The sequence below is a fragment of the Oncorhynchus tshawytscha genome, linkage group LG12, assembly GCF_018296145.1.
Source record: "Oncorhynchus tshawytscha isolate Ot180627B linkage group LG12, Otsh_v2.0, whole genome shotgun sequence".
NCBI lineage: Eukaryota > Metazoa > Chordata > Actinopteri > Salmoniformes > Salmonidae > Oncorhynchus > Oncorhynchus tshawytscha.
In genome coordinates this window covers 25,606,916-25,628,675 of record NC_056440.1, presented here as the reverse complement: position 1 = coordinate 25,628,675, position 21,760 = coordinate 25,606,916, and the positions used below count along the sequence as shown (strand labels likewise).

General features: G+C 42.5%; 1 protein-coding gene across 1 annotated transcript in view; it reads left to right on the top strand.

Annotated features, from left to right (window-relative positions):
* The first annotated feature begins 378 nt into the window (after positions 1 to 378).
* The window catches only part of LOC112262799 (serine incorporator 5), a 43,640-nt gene continuing 22,258 nt past the window's right edge, over positions 379 to 21,760 (top strand). Inside the window, exons 1-2 of the mRNA XM_024438567.2 lie at positions 379 to 578; positions 14,168 to 14,335. Of these exons, the coding sequence (XP_024294335.1) occupies positions 546 to 578; positions 14,168 to 14,335 (201 nt within the window). The 5' untranslated portion in view covers positions 379 to 545. The remainder of the gene's footprint in view (positions 579 to 14,167; positions 14,336 to 21,760) is intronic.

Genomic DNA, 21,760 nt, shown 5'->3' with positions numbered 1-21,760 from the left:
TCACTTTGTCATTATGAGATATTGTGTGTAGATGGACGAGAGAAAAAATATTGAATATATTTTGAATTCAGGTTGTAACAACAAAATGTGGATTGGATCAAGCGTACAACTATCATGAATATAAACTATATGAACCCAACAACGTGACGAAAACGGATGTGAGATAGAAATAAAATAAGAAAATACAATCATCTAAATTAAATGTGCCATAGTAATTCAGTATATTTTTTGTCGTGCGTATTAACTGTTTATAATGCTTCATATATTGATTTATTACACAGTAGCTCTACTATGGCATTTTACTCGCTTTGAGTCACGCCGCATTTGCATTTTGTCTGTGCGATGAGCACCTGCCTGTAACAAGTAACGCCATCACGGTAAAAACAGTGGGAGGAGAGAGGGGGCTAGAAAGAGAGAGAGATAGAGACGGGGAAGTACGCGTACTGCAGGCGCTCTGAGTAGAATTTTATGCGAGAACGTCCGTCTGTACCGAACTGGAAAAGTGGGCTGAATTCTGAAAGGGAATTTTTGACAACCATAACAAGATGTGTAGACCTACTCCGTGCTGTATAGGACAGGTGAGTAATAACTAATTGTGGTTATAACTGATATTATACTCGGCACGTTTATGGAAAAAATACCACCAGCGAACGTTATTGCTTTTTCTAACAAATTGAACTCCATAATGTATAGTAGCTTACGCTACATTTGATGTAAAATGTCGGAATTTAGTTAGCTAATTTAGTTTTTTTTTCTTGATTTCGTATTCAAGGTTTCAATTCATTTTTGTATTTTACGAAATGTGTGTGGCTTCCAACTGTTTGGCTAAACGCTAGCTAGCTAGTTACTGTAGCTAGCTATTCTTGCGGATGACCATCGAAGATAATCTAGCCTGCCACAGTTTCCCCCAAAAATGAGTAGTAGCGCGCGATGCAGCTACAAAGATGTTATGATTTGAATCGGACGCGAGTTTGTAACATTTGTGTAAACTGGCAACATTGTTGCTTGTGTTGTAGATGTCACTTCTACTGTAAACAATGTGTCATCGCACTGTTTAACATGCGGTGACGGCGTGCGTGACACTAATTTGCCTTCAGTTCCTACATTTGCCGATCTGGTTACCTCTGCCAACATCCTAGCGGTTGTGCCCGGCTTGATCCAATTCATTTTTTGAAACTATCTCACAGTTTTCCAGTGACGTAATGCTGTGTTGTTCTAAAGGTTTTGGGCAAGTCGCTGTATTTCTTCTTTTCCAGTGGAATGATATTGAGTTCGCATGACTAGCACAGATCTTAATCCAATAAACCTCACTTATTCGCTTCGGCTATTTGGGAATGATATGGTCAAGCCATTAGGTGATGAGAAGAGCTTCTCTGGCTGAAAAGACTATGGGGCTAATTTAGGTAGAAATGACCATTGCAGCAGAAGTCAAAGCAACCAGCCAAAGTCCATTAACACATCTAGTTTAATATAACTTCATATTGGTGTGTGAGAAAACTGGTTCTTATTTAACACAATGATACAGAGATCTTCAATGTCCCATTGAATAGGCCTTGTCTTTGGCATTGTTCCATAACTGCCTGCTAGTCTAACTAACCACACTGAATATTTTCTCCTCCAGAGGAATTTAATTACAGGGACACGTCCCTCATCCAATGTATTCAGGGGCCATCCCTTCAGTCCAGTCAATGAAGAACGGAATCAAAGGAAATACGGGCTGGTGTGTGTGTGCATGTGTGCACATGCATGCGGTGTGTGTGGCTGATGTTAGCAAGAAATGAAGCACAAACACTTTAGTCAACATTGTCTTGCTACACAGGCCATGCGATAATCCTGTCTGTCACAGACCCCCATTAGCATTGTCCCCATCAACATGTGTATGAGTGTGTGTGTATTTGTGTTTGTTTTGACTGTGTGTCTATGCCTGTGTGTCCATCTTATTTGTATGTGTGATCGGCGGGTGGTCTGTTCATTTCCTCTTTGGCTGAATGTGGGGGGCTGGCTGTTTGGATTAGATTAGTGACGGAGATAAACTGGCCAGAGCTGCGCAGAAGAGGGCCAGAAACAGTGGTGTAGATGGACAGGGAGGGAAGTAGTCCAGAGAGAATCAGGACTGGAGAGGTGACTCCGATAGACGTAGTTGTAACTCTGAGCTACGCTGGAAACAGAACAGGAGGGTGGCAAACACACCAATGAGAGGTCAGGACACACTGTTGTCACACACTGACTCAACATACACCTGCAGTAGCCTGGCGGACACACATGTGCATACACCTGCATCCGACTAAAATAAACATCCAGTCATCTGTCACTTCAGGTTTGCCACATTGCTCCACTCTACATCCAGATACTGGTCCCAGGTCAGCTGGATAGTTCAGCCTGTAATAGTTGAGGTTAGCGCTGGGGCAGGGAGATCTGACACTGGAACAGTTTCAGAACATTTCCTTCTGAACCAACATGGCTACGTAAACAAAGCCATTGTGTGTGTTTTTCAGTCTCTCCTGGCTCATAGACTATAGCTTCACATTTAGGAAACAACAGATGTAGTGATTATGGTGGTCTTCCTTTAAAACCCCTCTGGCTGTGAACACTGTCAGGCTTCCACAGGAGGAGGGAGACTTGAGCTAAACCCCTGATCAAAACCAGGATATTATGGCCTTTGATTGGCTTGGCTTCTTAAAGGAGTAGATTACTATTTTACAACTTGATGTTAGATCAGTGTTTCCCAAACTTGGTCCTTGTGACCCCAAGGGGTGTTTGTTCTGGTTTTTGCTTGATGATGAGTTGATTAGTTAAATCAGTTGTGTAGTGCTAGGGCAAAAACCATAACGTGCACCCCTTGGGGAGTTTGGGAAACCCTGTGTTAGATGGTTGCTCATCCTGAAAGTAGTCTATGGATCAAGAGAAACTGTAGTCCATGGTTAATTTTTCTTTAAACACCAACTACGAACTTCAGCTAACCTTAACCACCACAATCTAACCATCAATGAAACTGATGGGGACATGTGAGCATGTAAAAAAAAGAAAGTCTAAATCACTTGAAATCAATTCAAATCCTCTCCATATTTGATGTTACTTAAAGGTGATTTGGCCATAAAAAACATGCTTACATTCCCCCATCACTTCCATTGATTATTAGCTTGTGGTGGCTATTTACTTATTATTGCTGGAGCCAAATCACACAGAGAATCTGGCCACACATTTGAATTCAAGGGCAAAGAAGATAAAATAGCATGTAAAAAACCTAGTGCTATCTATTTTAGATTCTGAACTCAATTTCAAATCACACATTAGGAATGTAGCCAAAATAGATTTTTACCACCTGAGGTACATTGCCAAGGTGGGCCGTTTCTCTCTTAGGCTGATACAGAGACTCATGCATGCTATTATTACAAGCAGGCTTGACTACTGTAATGCTCTCCTGTCTGGTCTTCCAAGAAAGCCATTGGTCAACTGCAAAACATACAGAATGCTGCAGCGTGGGTACTGACCAAGACCAGACGGAGAGCACACATTACGCTGGTTTTAAGGCAGCCTTTAGTTACTATGCCCTAGCCTCTGGAATAGCCTGCCAGAGAACCTGAGGGGGACTGAAACTGTGGACATATTGAAAGAGATCTTAAAACACACCTTTTTAATTGAGCTTTTCCTTAGGGTGCTTTTTGGTTGTTGTTCTTTAGTTTTTTTATCCTCTTATGTTTGTTGTGTAGTAAATATTTCATTGTTTTATTCATTTTTTCCTGTGAAGCACATTTTGTTCCATCCCATGTCTGAAATGTGCTGTATAAATAAAGCTTGATTTGATTTGATCAAGTTGTAAAATAGTAAACCACTCCTTTAACCGTCCTTGTACCAGGTGCAGCCATTGAATTTAGTTTGAAACTGAAATGTTTTACTGGCTACGATGAGGGTCACAAACAGAGCCTGGGGTTGTGGTTGGGAGTTTGGCTAGGGCTGTTGCTAGGCTAACAGGCCTACTGTAGTGTGTATGTTTATGTGTACACTCTTAGAAAAAAGGTGCTATCTAGAATCTGAAAGCGTTCTTCGGCTGTCCCCATAGGATAACCTTTTGAAGAACCCTTTTGGAACCCTTTTTTCTAAGAGTGTCGCCTAGATGTTGAGCATCTCTCTGTGCTGGCTGAGGCTCCATGTGTAGAGACTGTAGTATGATGAAACCCTGTGAAATGTCTGTCTGCTTGATGGTAATGGGTTCAGCCTAGCGACATCGAAAGACAGGGAGAGAGTGTAACCCACTGCTTCAGTCAGCAAACGAAAGGGGAAGGGGTATACCTAGTCAGTTGTACAACTGAAGGCATGTGTTTGATAATTGATATCCAATATTGGATGAAAAAAGATCTGCTACACATTTAAATCTCCCATGTAACTACAGGTATTCCATTGTCTATAACACAATTATAAGCTAAATGCTTTATTTGTGTGTTTTTATTGGAGGCAAAGGTAAACATGGCTATGTATAACAGAAGTGGCTATGTTCCATTACTGAGAGTACGATAATATATTGTATTGATCAGATAGCACTGTGTTATGGCTGGACTACATTCTTCCTCTGTGTACTACTGTCTGTCTGTATCACTATCTCTCTGGGTCTCTTTTTTATCTTTTTGTTCCATTTCCTCTGTTTGGGTCATGGATGCCTCTTGGGTTGCTCAACATTCCCCTGTTCTCTTCCTTTCGCTCCCTCTCTTTATTTAGCGTAGCCAATGCCAGGGGCTGTATTTACCCCATTAAGGTGTTGTTACTCAAATCAATCAAATCAAATGTTATTGGTCACATGCTTCGTAAACAACAGGTGTAGACTAACAGTGAAATGCTTACTTACGGGCCGTTCCCAACAATGCAGAGAGAAAGAAAATAAAGAAATAACATTTCATAATAAAAGTAATAATAAATATACAATAAATTAATAACGATAACTTGTCTATATACATGGGGTACCAGTACCGAGTGCAAGGGTACGAGGTAATTGGTAGATATGTACACTACCGTTCAAAAGTTTCGGGTCACATGTCCTTGTTTTTGAAATATAAGCACATTTTTTGTCCATTAAAATAACATCAAATTGATCAGAAATACAGTGTAGACATTGTTAATGTTGTAAATACCTACTGTAGCTGGAAACGGCAGATCTTTAATGGAATATCTACATTACATAGGCGTACAGAGGCCCATTATCAGCAACCATCACTCCTGTGTTCCAATGGCACGTTGTGTTAGCTAATCCAAGTTTATCATTTTAAAAGGCTAATTGATCATTAGAAAACCCTTATGTTAGCCCAGCTGAAAACTGTTGGCTAAATAGTACCCGCAAAACACCAGGCTCAACTCAACAGTGAAGAGGCGACTCTGGGATGCTGGCCTTCTAGGCAGAGTTCCTCTGTCCAGTGTCTGTGTTATTTTGCCCATCTTAATCTTTTATTTTTATTGGTCAGTCTGAGATAGGGCTTTTTCTTTGTAACTCTGCCTAGAAGGCCAGCATCCCAGAGTCGCCTCTTCACTGTTGAGGTTGACTGCTGTTTTGCGGGTACTATTTAATGAAGCTGCCAGTTGAGGACTTGTGAGGTGTCTGTTTCTCAAACTAGACACTAATGTACTTGTCCTCTTGCTCAGTTGTGCATCGGGGCCTCCCTCTCCTCCTATTCTGGTTAAAGACAGTTTGCGCTGTTCTGTGAAGGGAGTAGTACACAGCGTTGTACAAGATCTTCAGTTTCTTGGCAATTTCTCGCATGAAATAGCCTTCATTTCTCAGAACAAGAATAGACTGACGAGTTTCAGAAGAAAGCTCTTTGTTTCTGGCCATTTTGAGCCTGTAATTGAACCCACAAATGCTGATTCTCCAGATACTCAACTAGCCTACAGAAGACCTGTTTTATTGCTTCTTTAATCAGAACAACAATTTTCAGCTGTGCTAAAGTAATTGCAAAACGGTTTTCAAATGATCAATTAGCCTTTTAAAATCATAAACTTGGATTAGGTAACACAACATGCCATTGGAACACAGGAGTGATGGTTGCTGATAATGGGCCTATGTAGATAATCCATTAAAAATCAGCCTTTCCAGCTACAATAGTGATTTACAATATTAATAATGTCTACACTGTATTTCTGATCAATTTGATGTTATTTTAATGGACAAAAAATGTGCTTTTCTTTAAAAAACTTGGACATTTCTAAGTGACCCCAAACGTTTGAACGGTAGTGTACATATACAGTGCCTTGCGAAAGTATTCGGCCCCCTTGAACTTTGCGACCTTTTGACACATTTCAGGCTTCAAACATAAAGATATAAAACTGTATTTTTTTGTGAAGAATCAACAAGGGTTTAAGGGATTTAGCTTTTAGTGGTTACCATTCTTATCCTCAAAAGACACAACCCATTTTAACACTGATCATAGGACTGTTCTTATCTCCAATAGAGCCCCACAGTGGAGGTGTCATAATACCCATAAAACCTAGTAGTCAAACAGGGAAATGGTTCCAATCGTTTTTCCACCATTCATTTTTCCCATAGGTAATTTTAGATGCACTTAAAATAAGGGCTGTGTTTCTTGTAGGCGTTTGGCGTGATGTTTTGATAACCATGTAAATCTCTCCCAGACAAGGTGACTTTTATCAATGTATTTGGCTCAATTTACTCTCAGATTCGAAAATGCTAATTAGCATGAAAATATACGTCATGCAAGAGTACAAATCCCTGCAAACTCCTGCACATCATCTCTAGATAGACGACACCTTTGCTAACAGGTATTGTGTCAATTTAAAACTTGCACAAGACAGTTCACAAAAATGTAAATTTAAAGAAAGTTAGCTAATTTATTCATTACTAAATTTAGCTAATGTTAGATAGTTAATCCAGAGATTCTTACCTTTGCCTCAATTTGTAAGTCAAGTCCACATTAGCAGCTAATTAGCATTCATTTTTTGTCAGGGGAAATACAGGCAAATATATTGATAAAATTCACCTTGTCCTAGAGAGATTTACACGGTTATCAAAACGTCACACCAGGGTAAACCTACATGAAACCGAGCCCTTATTTGAAGTGTTTCTAAAATCCCTTATGGGAAAAATGAATGGTGGAAAAACGATTGGAACTATAACCTTGTTTGACCGCTAGGTTTTACGAGTATTATGACTCATACTGTGATACTCTATAGTGGTAGCCTATCTCATAGTATTAGAGATATCTCCTGACCTGGGACCAGCTGTGGGCTTCACCAACTCCTGTCAACCTGCTGATCCATTCCTTTTCAATCCCTCAGTTTTTGACTAGCTAGCCCATTGTTTTCAATAAGTGGTTTGACTCTCTCAGTCTCTTCCTGGATTGGGATTTGTGTTCATTTCCTGAAGGGAATCTGAAGCCAAACATCCTGTTATACTGAAGTTCTGAGACTGAGTGGCCCACTAGTGGTACATAGCGGAGCGTGAAAGATGGTGTGTTTGTGTCTGTGTGAGCACAACGGGTCTGTAGTTTTACCAAGTCTTTTAGACTGAGGAGGGGTTTTCCCCTTTCACCCTTAACCCCTGGGACAGCTGATGGATACGAGAGAGAACGAGATGAGGAGGAGAGAGAATAGAGAAAGAAAGGGGGAGGTCAAATAAAGGGAACAGGATGAGAGGGTGGTAGATAGGGGGAGGAAGTGAGAGAGGGATAGCATAACAGAAAGAACTAGAGGGAAAGAGTTCTCGATGCCCCCAGGGTCCAGCGAAGGTTGAGTCACAGTGGGGGTTGGTGTGCTGTGAGTGGAAGGAAGGGGTGGGGAGGGTGGTTTTGTGCTTTTTATAATAGTAATAATAATAATAATAGTAGTAGATAATAGTAGAGAGCTGGTGGCCTTGCCATGTAATCCTAACCCTTTGTGGGAGTGGTGTGTGTGGGGGGTTGGAGGAGGGGTTGATGGCTACAGATTTGGGGGTTAGTAGTTTGGCAGGAACGGTGTTAATATTGTTTGAAAGGGATCAGGGCAGACCACCTGTCGACAGTGGAGGGAGGGCAGGGTCAGAGTTGGTTGTCATGGCATCTACATTGTCTCTGTGTGCATCGGAATGCCTCAGCACGGAAGCTAGCTATTCAGTTAGCCCCAGTTAGCTCCTCTAGCTCCCTTAGTGTGTGTCCACTGTGTTAGTGTTAGAGCGTTTACACACACTGGGTCTATTAGATTAGCTGAACGGCTAAATACACGCTCACTAAAGACAGCCAACACCCACACAACCATTTTCCTAATCCACTACTTGAGTGTTGCCTAATTCATTCTTATCAAAGAGAGGAACTAATCCCATTTAGGCCTGTGAAGTTTAGTAGAGGATATAGGCCTACTGCCCAGTCCCAAATCAACTCCCTACCTCTACCCCATACCCTGCACAGTACACACTCCCCCCCCAGCCCATCCTCCCTGACACTTTTCCTACTAGCCCTACACTCCTGCATCTGAAAGGGAAAGGCAAAGGGAAAGTGGGATACCTAGTCAGTTGTATAACTGAATGCCTTCAACTGAAATGTGTCTTATGCATTTAACCCAACCGCTCTGAATCAGAGAGGTGCGGGGGCTGCCTTAGATTGGTGGGTGTGAGAAATGTAGAATACAATTTAGGCTTACTAAAATAATGGCCTGTGTCTGTCAAACTGTCATCCCGTTCATTTGTAGTTTTTCCGCAGATTCTCCAATGCATTTTAAACTCACGCTGTTGACACTGATGCCTCCGAAGCCATCATTCTCCACACAGATGGACAGTTCTTCCAGAGAATCTGTCTTACTGCTCTTATAAGCAGAGGCATTGTCATCTATTTCTGAACTGGATAATTATACACCATACTTTAACCATCCACCCTTGCCATTCCATATCCATAAGATTCCCAGTGGCCCTAAATCATACAGAACACACAGCTGTGGTGAGGTTAGGGGGGTCTGAGTTGGCTTCAGTAAGGGGAACAAAAACAGGCTGCTGCCTCCTGCTCTCCTTCCCTCTCTGTGCATATACATCCCTTGGCCCCTCCCTTGCCTGTCCTCTCCTGTCCTGTCTCTCTATTATGATACAGTCTTAAAGTGGAACTGACAGTGTTTTAACTAGGTTACAGATATGAAACAAACAGACAATCATAATATCAGTAAAAAATATTAAATTCCCATTTTATGCCACAAAACTATTTTTATTTGAGTTTTTAAAAATAGGTTCTATTTGACAAAAAATATCTATGACATTGTTGGCAGAATAGATGGATGCAGTTCAATGCACAAATCATATAATTCACCAATAGATTTCTTGGTAGCCCAACAAATATTGCTATCAGGTTGTAAATTACAGCTGACCTGGGCCCGGTTTCCCTGATAGCGGTGGAACTTAGGCTTACGAGTGTTTTAACAATGCATCGTAAAATAACGTCTGAAGATGCCACACCCATTTCCTAAAACACCACATACTGCACTCGTCATACAGTGAGACTTTTAACTGTGTCATTACAGGAGCTGTCCCGTGCTGAAAAGGATTCCACAATATAGGCTAAAGAACCCACTGTAGCTCTTAAATTATTTATGGCTACTCAAAGTCATCTTTAAAAATATATATATGTTTTACACAATAGTTTTCCCATCAAGAGAAGAATTGTTCTCTAGCCTATTATGTATTTAAATATTTGTATTATGTTTGCCATGTGTTATGTATTATGTTTTATCATACTATTATGTACATTCTGCATTTCTTCAGTTTGTGTAAACTGTGAGCAAAATTGAATAAAGCCAAAGTCAAAATCGCTCATTCCCTCGTTCACTATAGAAAATATCAACGTGATCTAAAAGTAGGATATGATGACAAAAAAGTTTTTGTAATCACTCAACAAATCATTGTAGCCTAATGGCAGGCAGGAATTGGGCTTCAAGTAGGCCTACAGATATTCTACAATTAAATAATTCAACAATAAAAAGAATTAAACATGAAGTAGCAAGTTAAGCAACGTTGCCATAGACCTAATATGTTGACCTTTAGGTTATTGCTTAGGCTACAGTGAAATGTGTGAGCTTTTAGATAATTGTAGCCAATAGGCCTAATGTACAGTTGAAGTCTGAAGTTTACATACACTTAGGTTGGAGTCATTAAAACTCGTTTTTCAACCACTCCACAAATTTCTTGTTAACTAACTATAGTTCTGGCAAGTCAGTTAGGACATCTACTTTGTACATGACAAGTAAGTTTCTTTCTGCATGACACAAGTCATTTTTCCATTTTTTTTTTACAGATATATTATTTCACTTATAATTCACTGTATCACAATTCCAGTGGGTCAGAAGTTTACATACACTAAGTTGACTGTGCCTTTAAATAGCTTGGAAAATTCCAGAAAATTATATCATGGCTTTAGAAGCTTATGATAGGCTAATTGACATCATTTGACATTTGGAGGTGTACCTGCGGATGTATTTCAAGGCCTACCTTCAGACTCAGTGCCTCTTTGCTTGACATCTTGGGAAAATCAAAAGAAATCAGTCAAGATCTCAGAAAAAGAATTGTAGACCTCCACAAGTCTGGTTCATCCTTGGAAGCAATTTCCAAACGCCTGAAGGTGCCATGTTCATCTGTACAAACAATAGTATGCAAGTATAAACACCATGGGACCATGCAGCCATCATACCGCTCAGGAAGGAGACGCGTTCTGTCTCCTAGAGATGAGCGTACTTTTGAGCGAATAGTGCAAATCAATCCCAGATCAACTGCAAAGGACCATGTGAAGATGCTGGAGGAAACAGGTACAAAATTATCTATATCCACAGTAAAACGAGTCCAATATCTACATAACCTGAAATGCTGCTCAGCAAGGAAGAAGCCACTGCTCCAAAACCGCCATAAAAAAAGCCAGACTACGGTTTGCAACTGCACATGGGGACAAAGATTGTACTTTTTGGAGAAATGTCCTCTGGTCTGATGAAACAAAATTACATCTGTTTGTCCATAATGACAATCGTTATGTTTGGAGGAAAAAGGGGGAGGCTTGCAAGCCGAAGAACACCATCCCAACCGTGAAGCATGGGGGTGGCAGCATCATGTTGTGGGGGTGCTTTGCTGCAGGATGGACTGGTGCACTTCACAAAATAGATGGCTTTCATGAGGGAGGAAAATTATGTGGATATATTGAAGCAACATCTCAAGACATCAGTCGGAAGTTAAAGCTTGGTCGCAAGTGGGTCTTCCAAATGGACATTGACCCCAAGCATCCTTCCAAAGTTGTGGGAAAATGGCTTAAGGACAAGAAAGTTAAGGTGTTGGAGTGGCCATCACAAAGCCCTGACCTCAATCCCATAGAACATTTGTGAGCAGAACTGAAAAATCATGAATCATCATGATCATACTATTATTCTGACATTTCACATTCTTAAAATAAATTGGTGATCCTAACTGGCCTAAAACAGGGCATTTCTACTAGGATTAAATGTCAGGAATTGTTAAAAACTGAGTTTAAATGTATTTGGCTAAGGTGTATGTAAACTTCCGACTTCAACTGTATATGAATATCGACGGGGCTCAGATGCAGCCTCATGGCTTAATAGTAGGTAGGTCTATCGATTGCACATACATGAAAGTGATGTAAATATTTAGCCTAATATTCTAGCTATTATATAGTTTGGTTATCTCTGTATTATTTTTTGTAATGTATCCTTGCTTCGCTCTTTAGGCTATTTATATAGAACTTTGAAGTTTTCAGCAGTCACAGAGAGACAGATACACATCTTCATTCTATGTTTAGCAGAGATTTTCTGCGTGTAAAGTGACGCGGGAGGGCGACGCACTTAGTGGTCTGTGGCAGGTATTAGATTACGAGCGATTTCAGATGCAACGTCAGTAAAGGTTTTAGGAAACGGCTCGGAAATGTTAAGATCCTCTTACCAAGGTTCTAACGATGAACTCAGCCTTAAGATGCTTTTGGGAAACTAGGCCTTTTGGAAACCAGGCCCGTGTACATTGTTTGCGGTCTCCAGCCATTCGGGATGTACAGTTTCAGTTTCAATTACTTTTTTGGACAACAACTGACAAATGTAGCAAACTAAGGCTGGGAATTTCAATACAATCAAACTAGCAAGGGCGATGATCACAAGTCAGTCATAACGTGGATAATAGACTAGCATATCTATTTATGTAGCTATTTATTTAGCAAGTTAAAAACGCAGAGCCTAACGTTAGCTAGCGCTGGGAGGATGTCATGTCATTGGACGAGTGAGTGAGTGGCCAACTTTTTCTCCCCCATATCATTTTTGGGTGGCTACAGCTAGAGATGCAGGTGTCATTTGGTTACTGTTATTCAGAGTTAGCATATCTCTTAGTAGTCAATGTAAATAAAACATTTTAGTATTTTTTTCTTCTTCTCCCCAATATAGTGATATCCAATTATGATATTGTCTCATCGCTGCAACTCCCCAACTGACTCAGGAGTAGTCGAAGGTCGAGTTATGCGTCCTCCAAAACATGTCCTGCCAAACCGCGCTTCTTAACACCCTGACTCCTGTGAGATTTACATATTTGAAGGAATCCATTCAGGTGTATTTTGTGGCTTTGGCGAATGCGTTCTAATTACCTAAAGTCTGTTGCTACTGCCTGTAAACACACAGTCCAGTTCAAAGTGAATGATGGCAGGCCCATGTGGTAAATGGCTTATTTGTAGGCCTACTGTATCTCTGATTGGCTATGGCGCACCGGTCAGTGTAGAGTCCCATCCTGGACAAGACTGAGATGGTTTTATTTGGTTTTATGTACTTCACTCTATTAAGTTTTCAAACTTAAAGCTGCTTCCCCACTCTATATTGCTATAGAATTTTCACAAATGCCTTACTCTACATCATTCCCAAACATTGTATGAAAATGGTGCTTGCTTGTCAGAAATGTTTTTAAAAATTCTTCCTGGGAGTTTATATGAACAGATTTTAATAAGATTTAATATTGCTAAAACACTGTCAGTTCCATCATAGTCCGCAGATGCTAAGACGCAATAGTCCGGCATCCCATCGTGAAATAGCTACCCGGATTTGAGACCAATATCAGCGGGAGACCAGAGCCCGAACGCGCACCTCCCCCAAATTCCCATCCAACACAGTTCTGGTACTCATCCTATATTCATTTGAATGTGTTGACAGTTGGAGAAATTGCTTGAGCTGCACTGAGAATTCCAAAACTATGAAAGCCAATATTTAAGAACACAGCTGTGTGTACACGTACATGTTTTGGGCCATGATAAACCCTTTAGATAGACAGGATTCAAACCTACAGAGTTTGTGACATAGTATGTTATATGGCAGTAAAGCCTACCATCTGAGATGAGGTCTAAACTGTTCTAGGCCTGTGTCTGTTACGTAATCTGTGTATTATACAGTAACGGATGTAAAGCCAGATATGGTCTGAGCCAGTGCTTAACCCTAACCCTAACCCTATGATACCACAGTAAAGTGTGTCTTTGATATTGTCTGTGTGTGTGTGTGTGCGCGCAGTCTCAGCGGGCGTGTGTTTGTAACGGTCTGATGTGTTCTGTTCCGGTGCTAATGTCAGTACTCTGTGGTATGCTCCAGACCCGTGCTCCTCGAGCCTCTAAATCACATCACATTTTATTGGTCACATACACTTATTTAGCAGTTGTTATTGCAGGTGTACCAAAATGCTTGTGTTCTTAACTCCAACAGTGCAGTAGTATCTAACAATTCACAACAATACACACTATCAGCCAGGGATCTGCTCAAGCTCCTCTAACTCCTGTCAACCAGCCAAGACTCCCGAGATTCCTGCTCAACAACATTTTGGCTGCATCAATGACTTTCCTTCTCTCTCTCTGTGCATTTTCCTGAGTTGTTAGCAGCAGTGACTGGCTTTAGTTTAGATCTTAAGGGGGCGGTTTGGTTTCCCAGACACAGATTAAGCCTAGTCCTGGACTAAAAAACACGCTCAATGAATAATCTTAAATCTCAATGGATAATCTTAATATCTCAATGGATAATCTTAAATCTCAATGGATAATCTTAAATCTTAATGGAGAATCATACATCTAAATGGAGAATCTCCTACTTGGAGAGGCATACTTTGTGTCCAGGAAACCGGCCCATAATGTTGTTTATTGAGCATGCATAATGGCAGTATACTGTAAGTTTTAATGCCTATGTCTTCTCTTCTGTCCTGGTGTAGCTGGCGTGCTGCTGTGGCTCGGCAGCCTGCTCCTGTTGCTGTGGCTGCTGTCCTAAGATCAAGCAGTCCACATCAACACGCTTCATGTATGTCCTCTACTTCCTCCTGGTCACCATTGTCTGTGTCGTCATGATGTCACCTACTGTGGAACAGGAGATGAGGGACCATGTGAGTACACACACGTGCACATTTAGACACGTACACACGTGTGTGCACACACACACACTCTTCTTTACATGCATCCACACACACACACAAGGAACATGCACACACACGTACACACATGCTCACACACACATAGGGGCCTACATATCTGGCCTTGTCTTATTTCCTGCCTTGATGTTGGTTAACACATGGAGATACAGTAGAGCTCTAGAATAGTTTTGGAAGCTTTAAACTCCACATAAACCCGGTAATAAAGCCTTCCCTGGCACAGCAGAATGGAGCAGAGCTATGGAAAACGCTGCTGGTGTCATTTCCTGGGTGTGTAATTGTATGGTAGTTAGGAGAGCCTAGTTTAGTACAGGGTGCCACAGGGGCTAACACAGACAGTAACTACAGGTGGTGAGGGTAGGCAACAACACATCCGCCACGCTGACCCTCAACACGGGGGCCACTCCTGTACTCCCTTTTCACCCGCGCACAACTCCAACACCATTATTAAGTTTGCCGACGACACAATGGTGGTAGGCCTGATCACCAACAACAACCTCTCCCTCAACGCCAGTCAGACAAAGGAGCTGATCGTGGACGACAGGAAACGGCGGGCCAAGCACACCCCCATTCACATCGACAGGGCTGTTCTACAGCTGCAGCATCGAGAACATCTTGACTGGCTGCATCACTGCTTGGTATGGCAACTGCAAGGCGCTACAGAGGGTAGTGTGTAGGGCTGTTGCGGTGGCCGTATTAGCACCACACCGGGAGTCATGAGTCATGACCGTAGTAAAATTCTACGTGACCGTTGACTCAAGGTATTCTCCTCTTATGCACTCTGGACGTGTTAGTAGATCCCAACTCACTAATGATCATCAGGTTCTAATGGCCTGGTACTCAGGGCTCTATTGTTCCTCTAACCACTCTGTCATGTGTTAGTAGAACCCAACTCACTAATGATCATCAGGTTCTAATGGCCTGGTACTCAGGGCTCTATTGTTCCTCTAACCACTCTGTCATGTGTTAGTAGAACCCAACTCACTAATGATCATCAGGTTCTAATGGCCTGGTACTCAGGGCTCTATTGTTCCTCTAACCACTCTGTCATGTGTTAGTAGAACCCAACTCACTAATGATCATCAGGTTCTAATGGCCTGGTACTCAGGGCTCTATTGTTCCTCTAACCACTCTGTCATGTGTTAGTAGAACCCAACTCACTAATGATCATCAGGTTCTAATGGCCTGGTACTCAGCGCTCTATTGTTGCTCTAACCACTCTGACATGTGTTAGTAGAACCCAACTCACTAATGATCATCAGGTTCTAATGGCCTGGTACTCAGGGCTCTATTGTTCCTCTAACCACTCTGTCATGTGTTAGTAGAACCCAACTCACTAATGATCATCAGGTTCTAATGGCCTGGTACTCAGGGCTCTATTGTTCCTCTAACCACTCTGACATGTGTTAGTAGAACCCAACTCACTAATGATCATCAGGTTCTAATGGCCTGGTACCCAGCTCTCTATTGTTCCTCTAACCACTCTGACATGTGTTAGTAGAACCCAACTCACTAATGATCATCAGGTTCTAATGGCCTGGTACTCAGGGCTCTATTGTTCCTCTAACCACTCTGACATGTGTTAGTAGAACCCAACTCACTAATGATCATCAGGTTCTAATGGCCTGGTACTCAGGGCTCTATTGTTCCTCTAACCACTCTGACATGTGTTAGTAGAACCCAACTCACTAATGATCATCAGGTTCTAATGGCCTGGTACTCAGGGCTCTATTGTTCCTCTAACCAAATCAAATCAAATCAAATTGATTTATATAGCCCTTCATACATCAGCTGATATCTCAAAGTGCTGTACAGAAACCCAGCCTAAAACCCCAAACAGCAAGCAATGCAGGTGTAGAAGCACGGTGGCAAGGAAAAACTCCCTAGAAAGGCCAAAACCTAGGAAGAAACCTAGAGAGGAACCAGGCTATGTGGGGTGGCCAGTCCTCTTCTGGCTGTGCCGGGTGGAGATTATAACAGAACATGGACAAGATGTTCAAATGTTCATAAATGACCAGCATGGTCGTATAATAATAAGGCAGAACAGTTGAAACTGGAGCAGCAGCACGGTCAGGTGGACTGGGGACAGCAAGGAGTCATCATGTCAGCTAGTCCTGGGGCATGGTCCTAGGGCTCAGGTCCTCCGAGAGAGAGAAAGAAAGAGAGAGAGAATTAGAGAACGCACACTTAGATTCACACAAGACACCAAATAGGACAGGAGAGGTACTCCAGATATAACAAACTGACCCTAGCCCCCGACACATAAACTACTGCAGCATAAATACTGGAGGCTGAGACAGGAGGGGTCAGGAGACACTGTGGCCCCATCCGAGGACACCCCAGACAGGGCCAAACAGGAAGGATATAACCCCACCCACTTTGCCAAAGCACAGCCCTCACACCACTAGAGGGATATCTCCAACCACCAACTTACCATCCTGAGACAAGGCTGAGTATAGCCCACAAAGATCTCCGCCATGGCACAACCCAAGGGGCGGCGCCAACCCAGACAGGACGACCACATCAGTGAATCAACCCACTCAGGTGACGCACCCCTTCCAGGGACGGCATGAGAGAGCCCCAGTAAGCCAGTGACTCAGCCCCTGTAATAGGGTTAGAGGCAGATAATCCCAGTGGGAAGAGGGGAACTGGCCAGGCAGAGACAGCAAGGGCGGTTCGTTGCTCCAGAGCCTTTCCGTTCACCTTCCCACTCCTGGGCCAGACTACACTCAATCATATGACCCACTGAAGAGATAAGTCTTCAGTAAGGACTTAAAGGTTGAGACCGAGTTTGCGTCTCTGACATGGGTAGGCAGACCGTTCCATAAAAATGGAGCTCTATAGGAGAAAGCCCTGCCTCCAGCTGTTTGCTTAGAAATTCTAGGGACAATTAGGAGGCCTGCGTCTTGTGGCAGTAGCGTACGTGTAGGTATGTACGGCAGGACCAAATCAGAGAGATAGGTAGGAGCAAGCCCATGTAATGCTTTGTAGGTTAGCAGTAAAACCTTGAAATCAACCCTTGCTTTGACAGGAAGCCAGTGTAGAGAGGCTAGCACTGGAGTAATATGATCAAATTTTTGGGTTCTAGTCAGGATTCTAGCAGCCGTATTTAGCACCAACTGAAGTTTATTTAGTGCTTTATCCGGGTAGCCGGAAAGTAGAGCATTGCAGTAGTCTAACCTAGAAGTGACAAAAGCATGGATACATTTTTCTGCATCATTTTTGGACAGAAAGTTTCTGATTTTTGCAATGTTACGTCGATGGAAAAAAGCTGTCCTTGAAATGGTCTTGATATGTTCTTCAAAAGAGAGATCAGGGTCCAGATTAACGCCGAGGTCCTTTACAGTTTTATTTGAGACGACTGTACAACCATTAAGATTAATTGTCAGATTCAACAGAAGATCTCTTTGTTTCTTAGGACCTAGAACAAACATCTCTGTTTTGTCTGAGTTTAAAAGTAGAAAGTTTGCAGCCATCCACTTCCTTATGTCTGAAACACATGCTTCTAGCAAGGGCAATTTTGGGGCTTCACCATGTTTCATTGAAATGTACAGCTGTGTCATCCGCATAGCAGTGAAAGTTAACATTATGTTTTCGAATAACATCCCCAAGAGGTAAAATATATAGTGAAAACAATAGTGGTCCTAAAACGGAACCTTGAGGAACACCGAAATTTACAGTTGATTTGGACAAACCATTCACAGAGATAAACTGATATCTTTCCGACAGATAAGCTCTAAACCAGGCCAGAACTTGTCCGTGTAGACCAATTTGGGTTTCCAATCTCTCCAAAAGAATGTGGTGATCGATGGTATCAAAAGCAGCACTAAGGTCTAGGAGCACGAGGACAGATGCAGAGCCTCGGTCCGATGCCATTAAAATGTCATTTACCACCTTCACAAGTGCCGTCTCAGTGCTATGATGGGGTCTAAAACCAGACTGAAGCATTTCGTATACATTGTTTGTAACCACTCTGACATGTGTTCGTAGAACCCAACTCACTAATGATCATCAGGTTCTAATGGCCTGGTACCCAGCTCTCTATTGTTCCTCTAACCACTCTGACATGTGTTAGTAGAACCCAACTCACTAATGATCATCAGGTTCTAATGGCCTGGTACCCAGCTCTCTATTGTTCCTCTAACCACTCTGACATGTGTTAGTAGAACCCAACTCACTAATGATCATCAGGTTCTAATGGCCTGGTACTCAGGGCTCTATTGTTCCTCTAACCACTCTGACATGTGTTAGTAGAACCCAACTCACTAATGATCATCAGGTTCTAATGGCCTGGTACTCAGCGCTCTATTGTTCCTCTAACCACTCTGACATGTGTTAGTAGAACCCAACTCACTAATGATCATCAGGTTCTAATGGCCTGGTACTCAGGGCTCTATTGTTCCTCTAACCACTCTGACATCAATGCAAATCCTATTGAAAATCACATCAAACACTTATCTTCAAAACAGTATGTGCTTTTATATCTCACCACACTGTGATTGATCAATTTGAACAGCTTGAAACTGATTGGAAAACATGGTTGTTGTGGATGTTGTTTCAAAGCCTAACAATGAAATGGACAGCGCTTTCTATATGCATATTAGCGCTTATGCATACGCATAGGTCTATATATGAGCTGAAGCCCGAAAAAAAACCTGAATTAAAATAATGATTGTGCCGTTATACAATACATAACCTACCACATAGTACACATGGCAGAAAGACATACAAAAAATACACATTTAAGATACATAATTGGTCGAGCTTATATTAAACCAATCCAGAGATGGCCTATAGTGAATCTGTATTTGATTTTGAATATCCTAGTAATAGGGAATTGTTTATATTTTCATAATGAATGGGCTGACACATTACCTTATGCTGCTATACGTAATATCTCACCACCTGGAGTTTCCATCTCCTCTTTCCTTCATTCCTTTCATCAGCGCACAGAAAGAGGGGCTGTCAACAGTTAAATTAAATCTTTAGTTGTGAAAACATGTTACTATCCATGTTCATGAACAGATTTCACTTGGTTTCCCAAGTAAAGCACTGACTGGGTAGCTGCAGGAACAGGGTTGGAGAGCCCATGACATACAGAGTACTGGGTAGCTGCGGGAACGGGGTTGGAGAGCCCATGACATACAGAGTACTGGGTAGCTGCGGGAATGGGGTTGGAGAGCCCATGACATACAGAGTACTGGGTAGCTGCGGGAACAGGGTTGGAGAGCCCATGACATACAGAGTACTGGGTAGCTGCGGGAACGGGGTTGGAGAGCCCATGACATACAGAGTACTGGGTAGCTGTGGGAACAGGGTTGGAGAGCCCATGACATACAGAGTACTGGGTAGCTGCGGGAACGGGGTTGGAGCCCATGACATACAGAGTACTGGGTAGCTGCGGGAACGGGGTTGGAGAGCCCATGACATACAGAGTACTGGGTAGCTGCGGGAACAGGGTTGGAGAGCCCATGACATACAGAGTACTGGGTAGCTGAGGGAACAGGGGCTGGAGAGCCCATGACATACAGAGTACTGGGTGGCTGCAGGAACAGGGTTGGAGAGCCCATGACATACAGAGTACTGGGTAGCTGCAGGAACAGGGTTGGAGAGCCCGTGACATACAGAGTACTGGGTAGCTGCAGGAACAGGGTTGGAGAGCCCATGACATACAGAGTACTGGGTAGCTGCAGGAATGGGGTTGGAGAGCCCATGACATACAGAGTACTGGGTAGCTGCAGGAACAGGGTTGGAGAGCCCATGACATACAGAGTACTGGGTAGCTGCGGAACGGGGTTGGAGAGCCCATGACATACAGAGTACTGGGTAGCTGCGGGAACGGGGTTGGAGAGCCCGTGACATACAGAGTACTGGGTAGCTGCAGGAACAGGGTTGGAGAGCCCATGACATACAGAGTACTGGGTAGCTGCAGGAACAGGGTTGGAGAGCCCATGACATACAGAGTACTGGGTAGCTGCAGGAACAGGGTTGGAGAGCCCATGACATACAGAGTACTGGGTAGCTGCGGGAACGGGGTTGGAGAGCCCATGACATACAGAGTTTGGGCGGAATATCACCTGTTGCGTAGTGTAATAAACGGAGTAGCCTACCCAACATCAGTAAAACGAACCGGCAGGAAAGTGGCCTCCATTCGCAGTTGCAGTGCATAAGGATAACATGTATTTTCCCTCCTACCCCTGTTCCTGCCCATTTGATAATGTGCCATTCTAAATTGAAACAAATTTGACATATTAGTAAAGACAATATTACATTGAGGATAGTTAGTCATGGTAACATCCACATTAATGTAGAAGTGTTTAGACATATATTATATTCTTATTTACAATAAAAGTGACTCCAAAATGACACAATACATTGTTCACCATTCATTTCTATTGGGCACAAAATAGTCTGAAACACAACCAAAACAAACAGAACATGCATCCAACAAGTTTGTAGAGTCACAAGCTTGATGTAATCATTGGGTTCTAGGAATATGGGACCAAATACTAAACTTTTGACTACTTTGATACACATATAAGTGAATTTGTCCCAATACTTTTGGTACCCTGAAATGAAGGGACTATGTACAGAAAGTGCTATAATTTCTAAATGGTTCACCCGATGTGGATGAAAATACCCTCTAATAAAAGATGACAGTCTGCACTATAACCTCATAGTCATTGTATCATTTCAAGTCCAAAGTGTTGGAGCACAGAGCCAAAACAACAAAAAATTTGTCACTGTATTTATCAGACTGTTACTGTCCAACTGGGCACACACTGGTTGAATCAATGAAATGACTTGGAACTGACGTCTGTGCCCAGTGGGATGGCACTGACTGTGACTACTCTACCACTGAAAGAGCTGTCAAAGACTCCCCCTCTCTCTTTGTATAGAGCAGACTTCCTGCTGTTTAGCTCCATATGAAACAGACATTCTGTAAAAGGAACATCCAGGCACAAAATGGCTACCGTTAGAGACACACGATGAACACACACACACAGCGCAGTGGGCAGTCTAGAAGATGAGAGCGTGGTCATTGTGTATGTGTGTGAGAGAGCGTTGGTCTTTTGTCAGTAGATTTACAGCAGTGAGAGTCAGTGCTGTCCTTCTCCTAATCAAACCTCTATCGACATGCTAATCAGCTTCTTCACAACACACAAAGACTACAAAAACAGCCTGTTATATTACTGCCAAGCTAACTGCTCTATATCCTACTATACTGTGTCTATATTGGCTGTGGTACTGAACTATGACAGCTCTGTCCAGTGACTGGCCGACTATACTACAGCCATGTTAGGGGTGTCCGACTCAACCAATAATCTAGAAAGTGGAACTGTCAGGTGACGTAGACCAAAGGACATTTGAGGTTTTTGT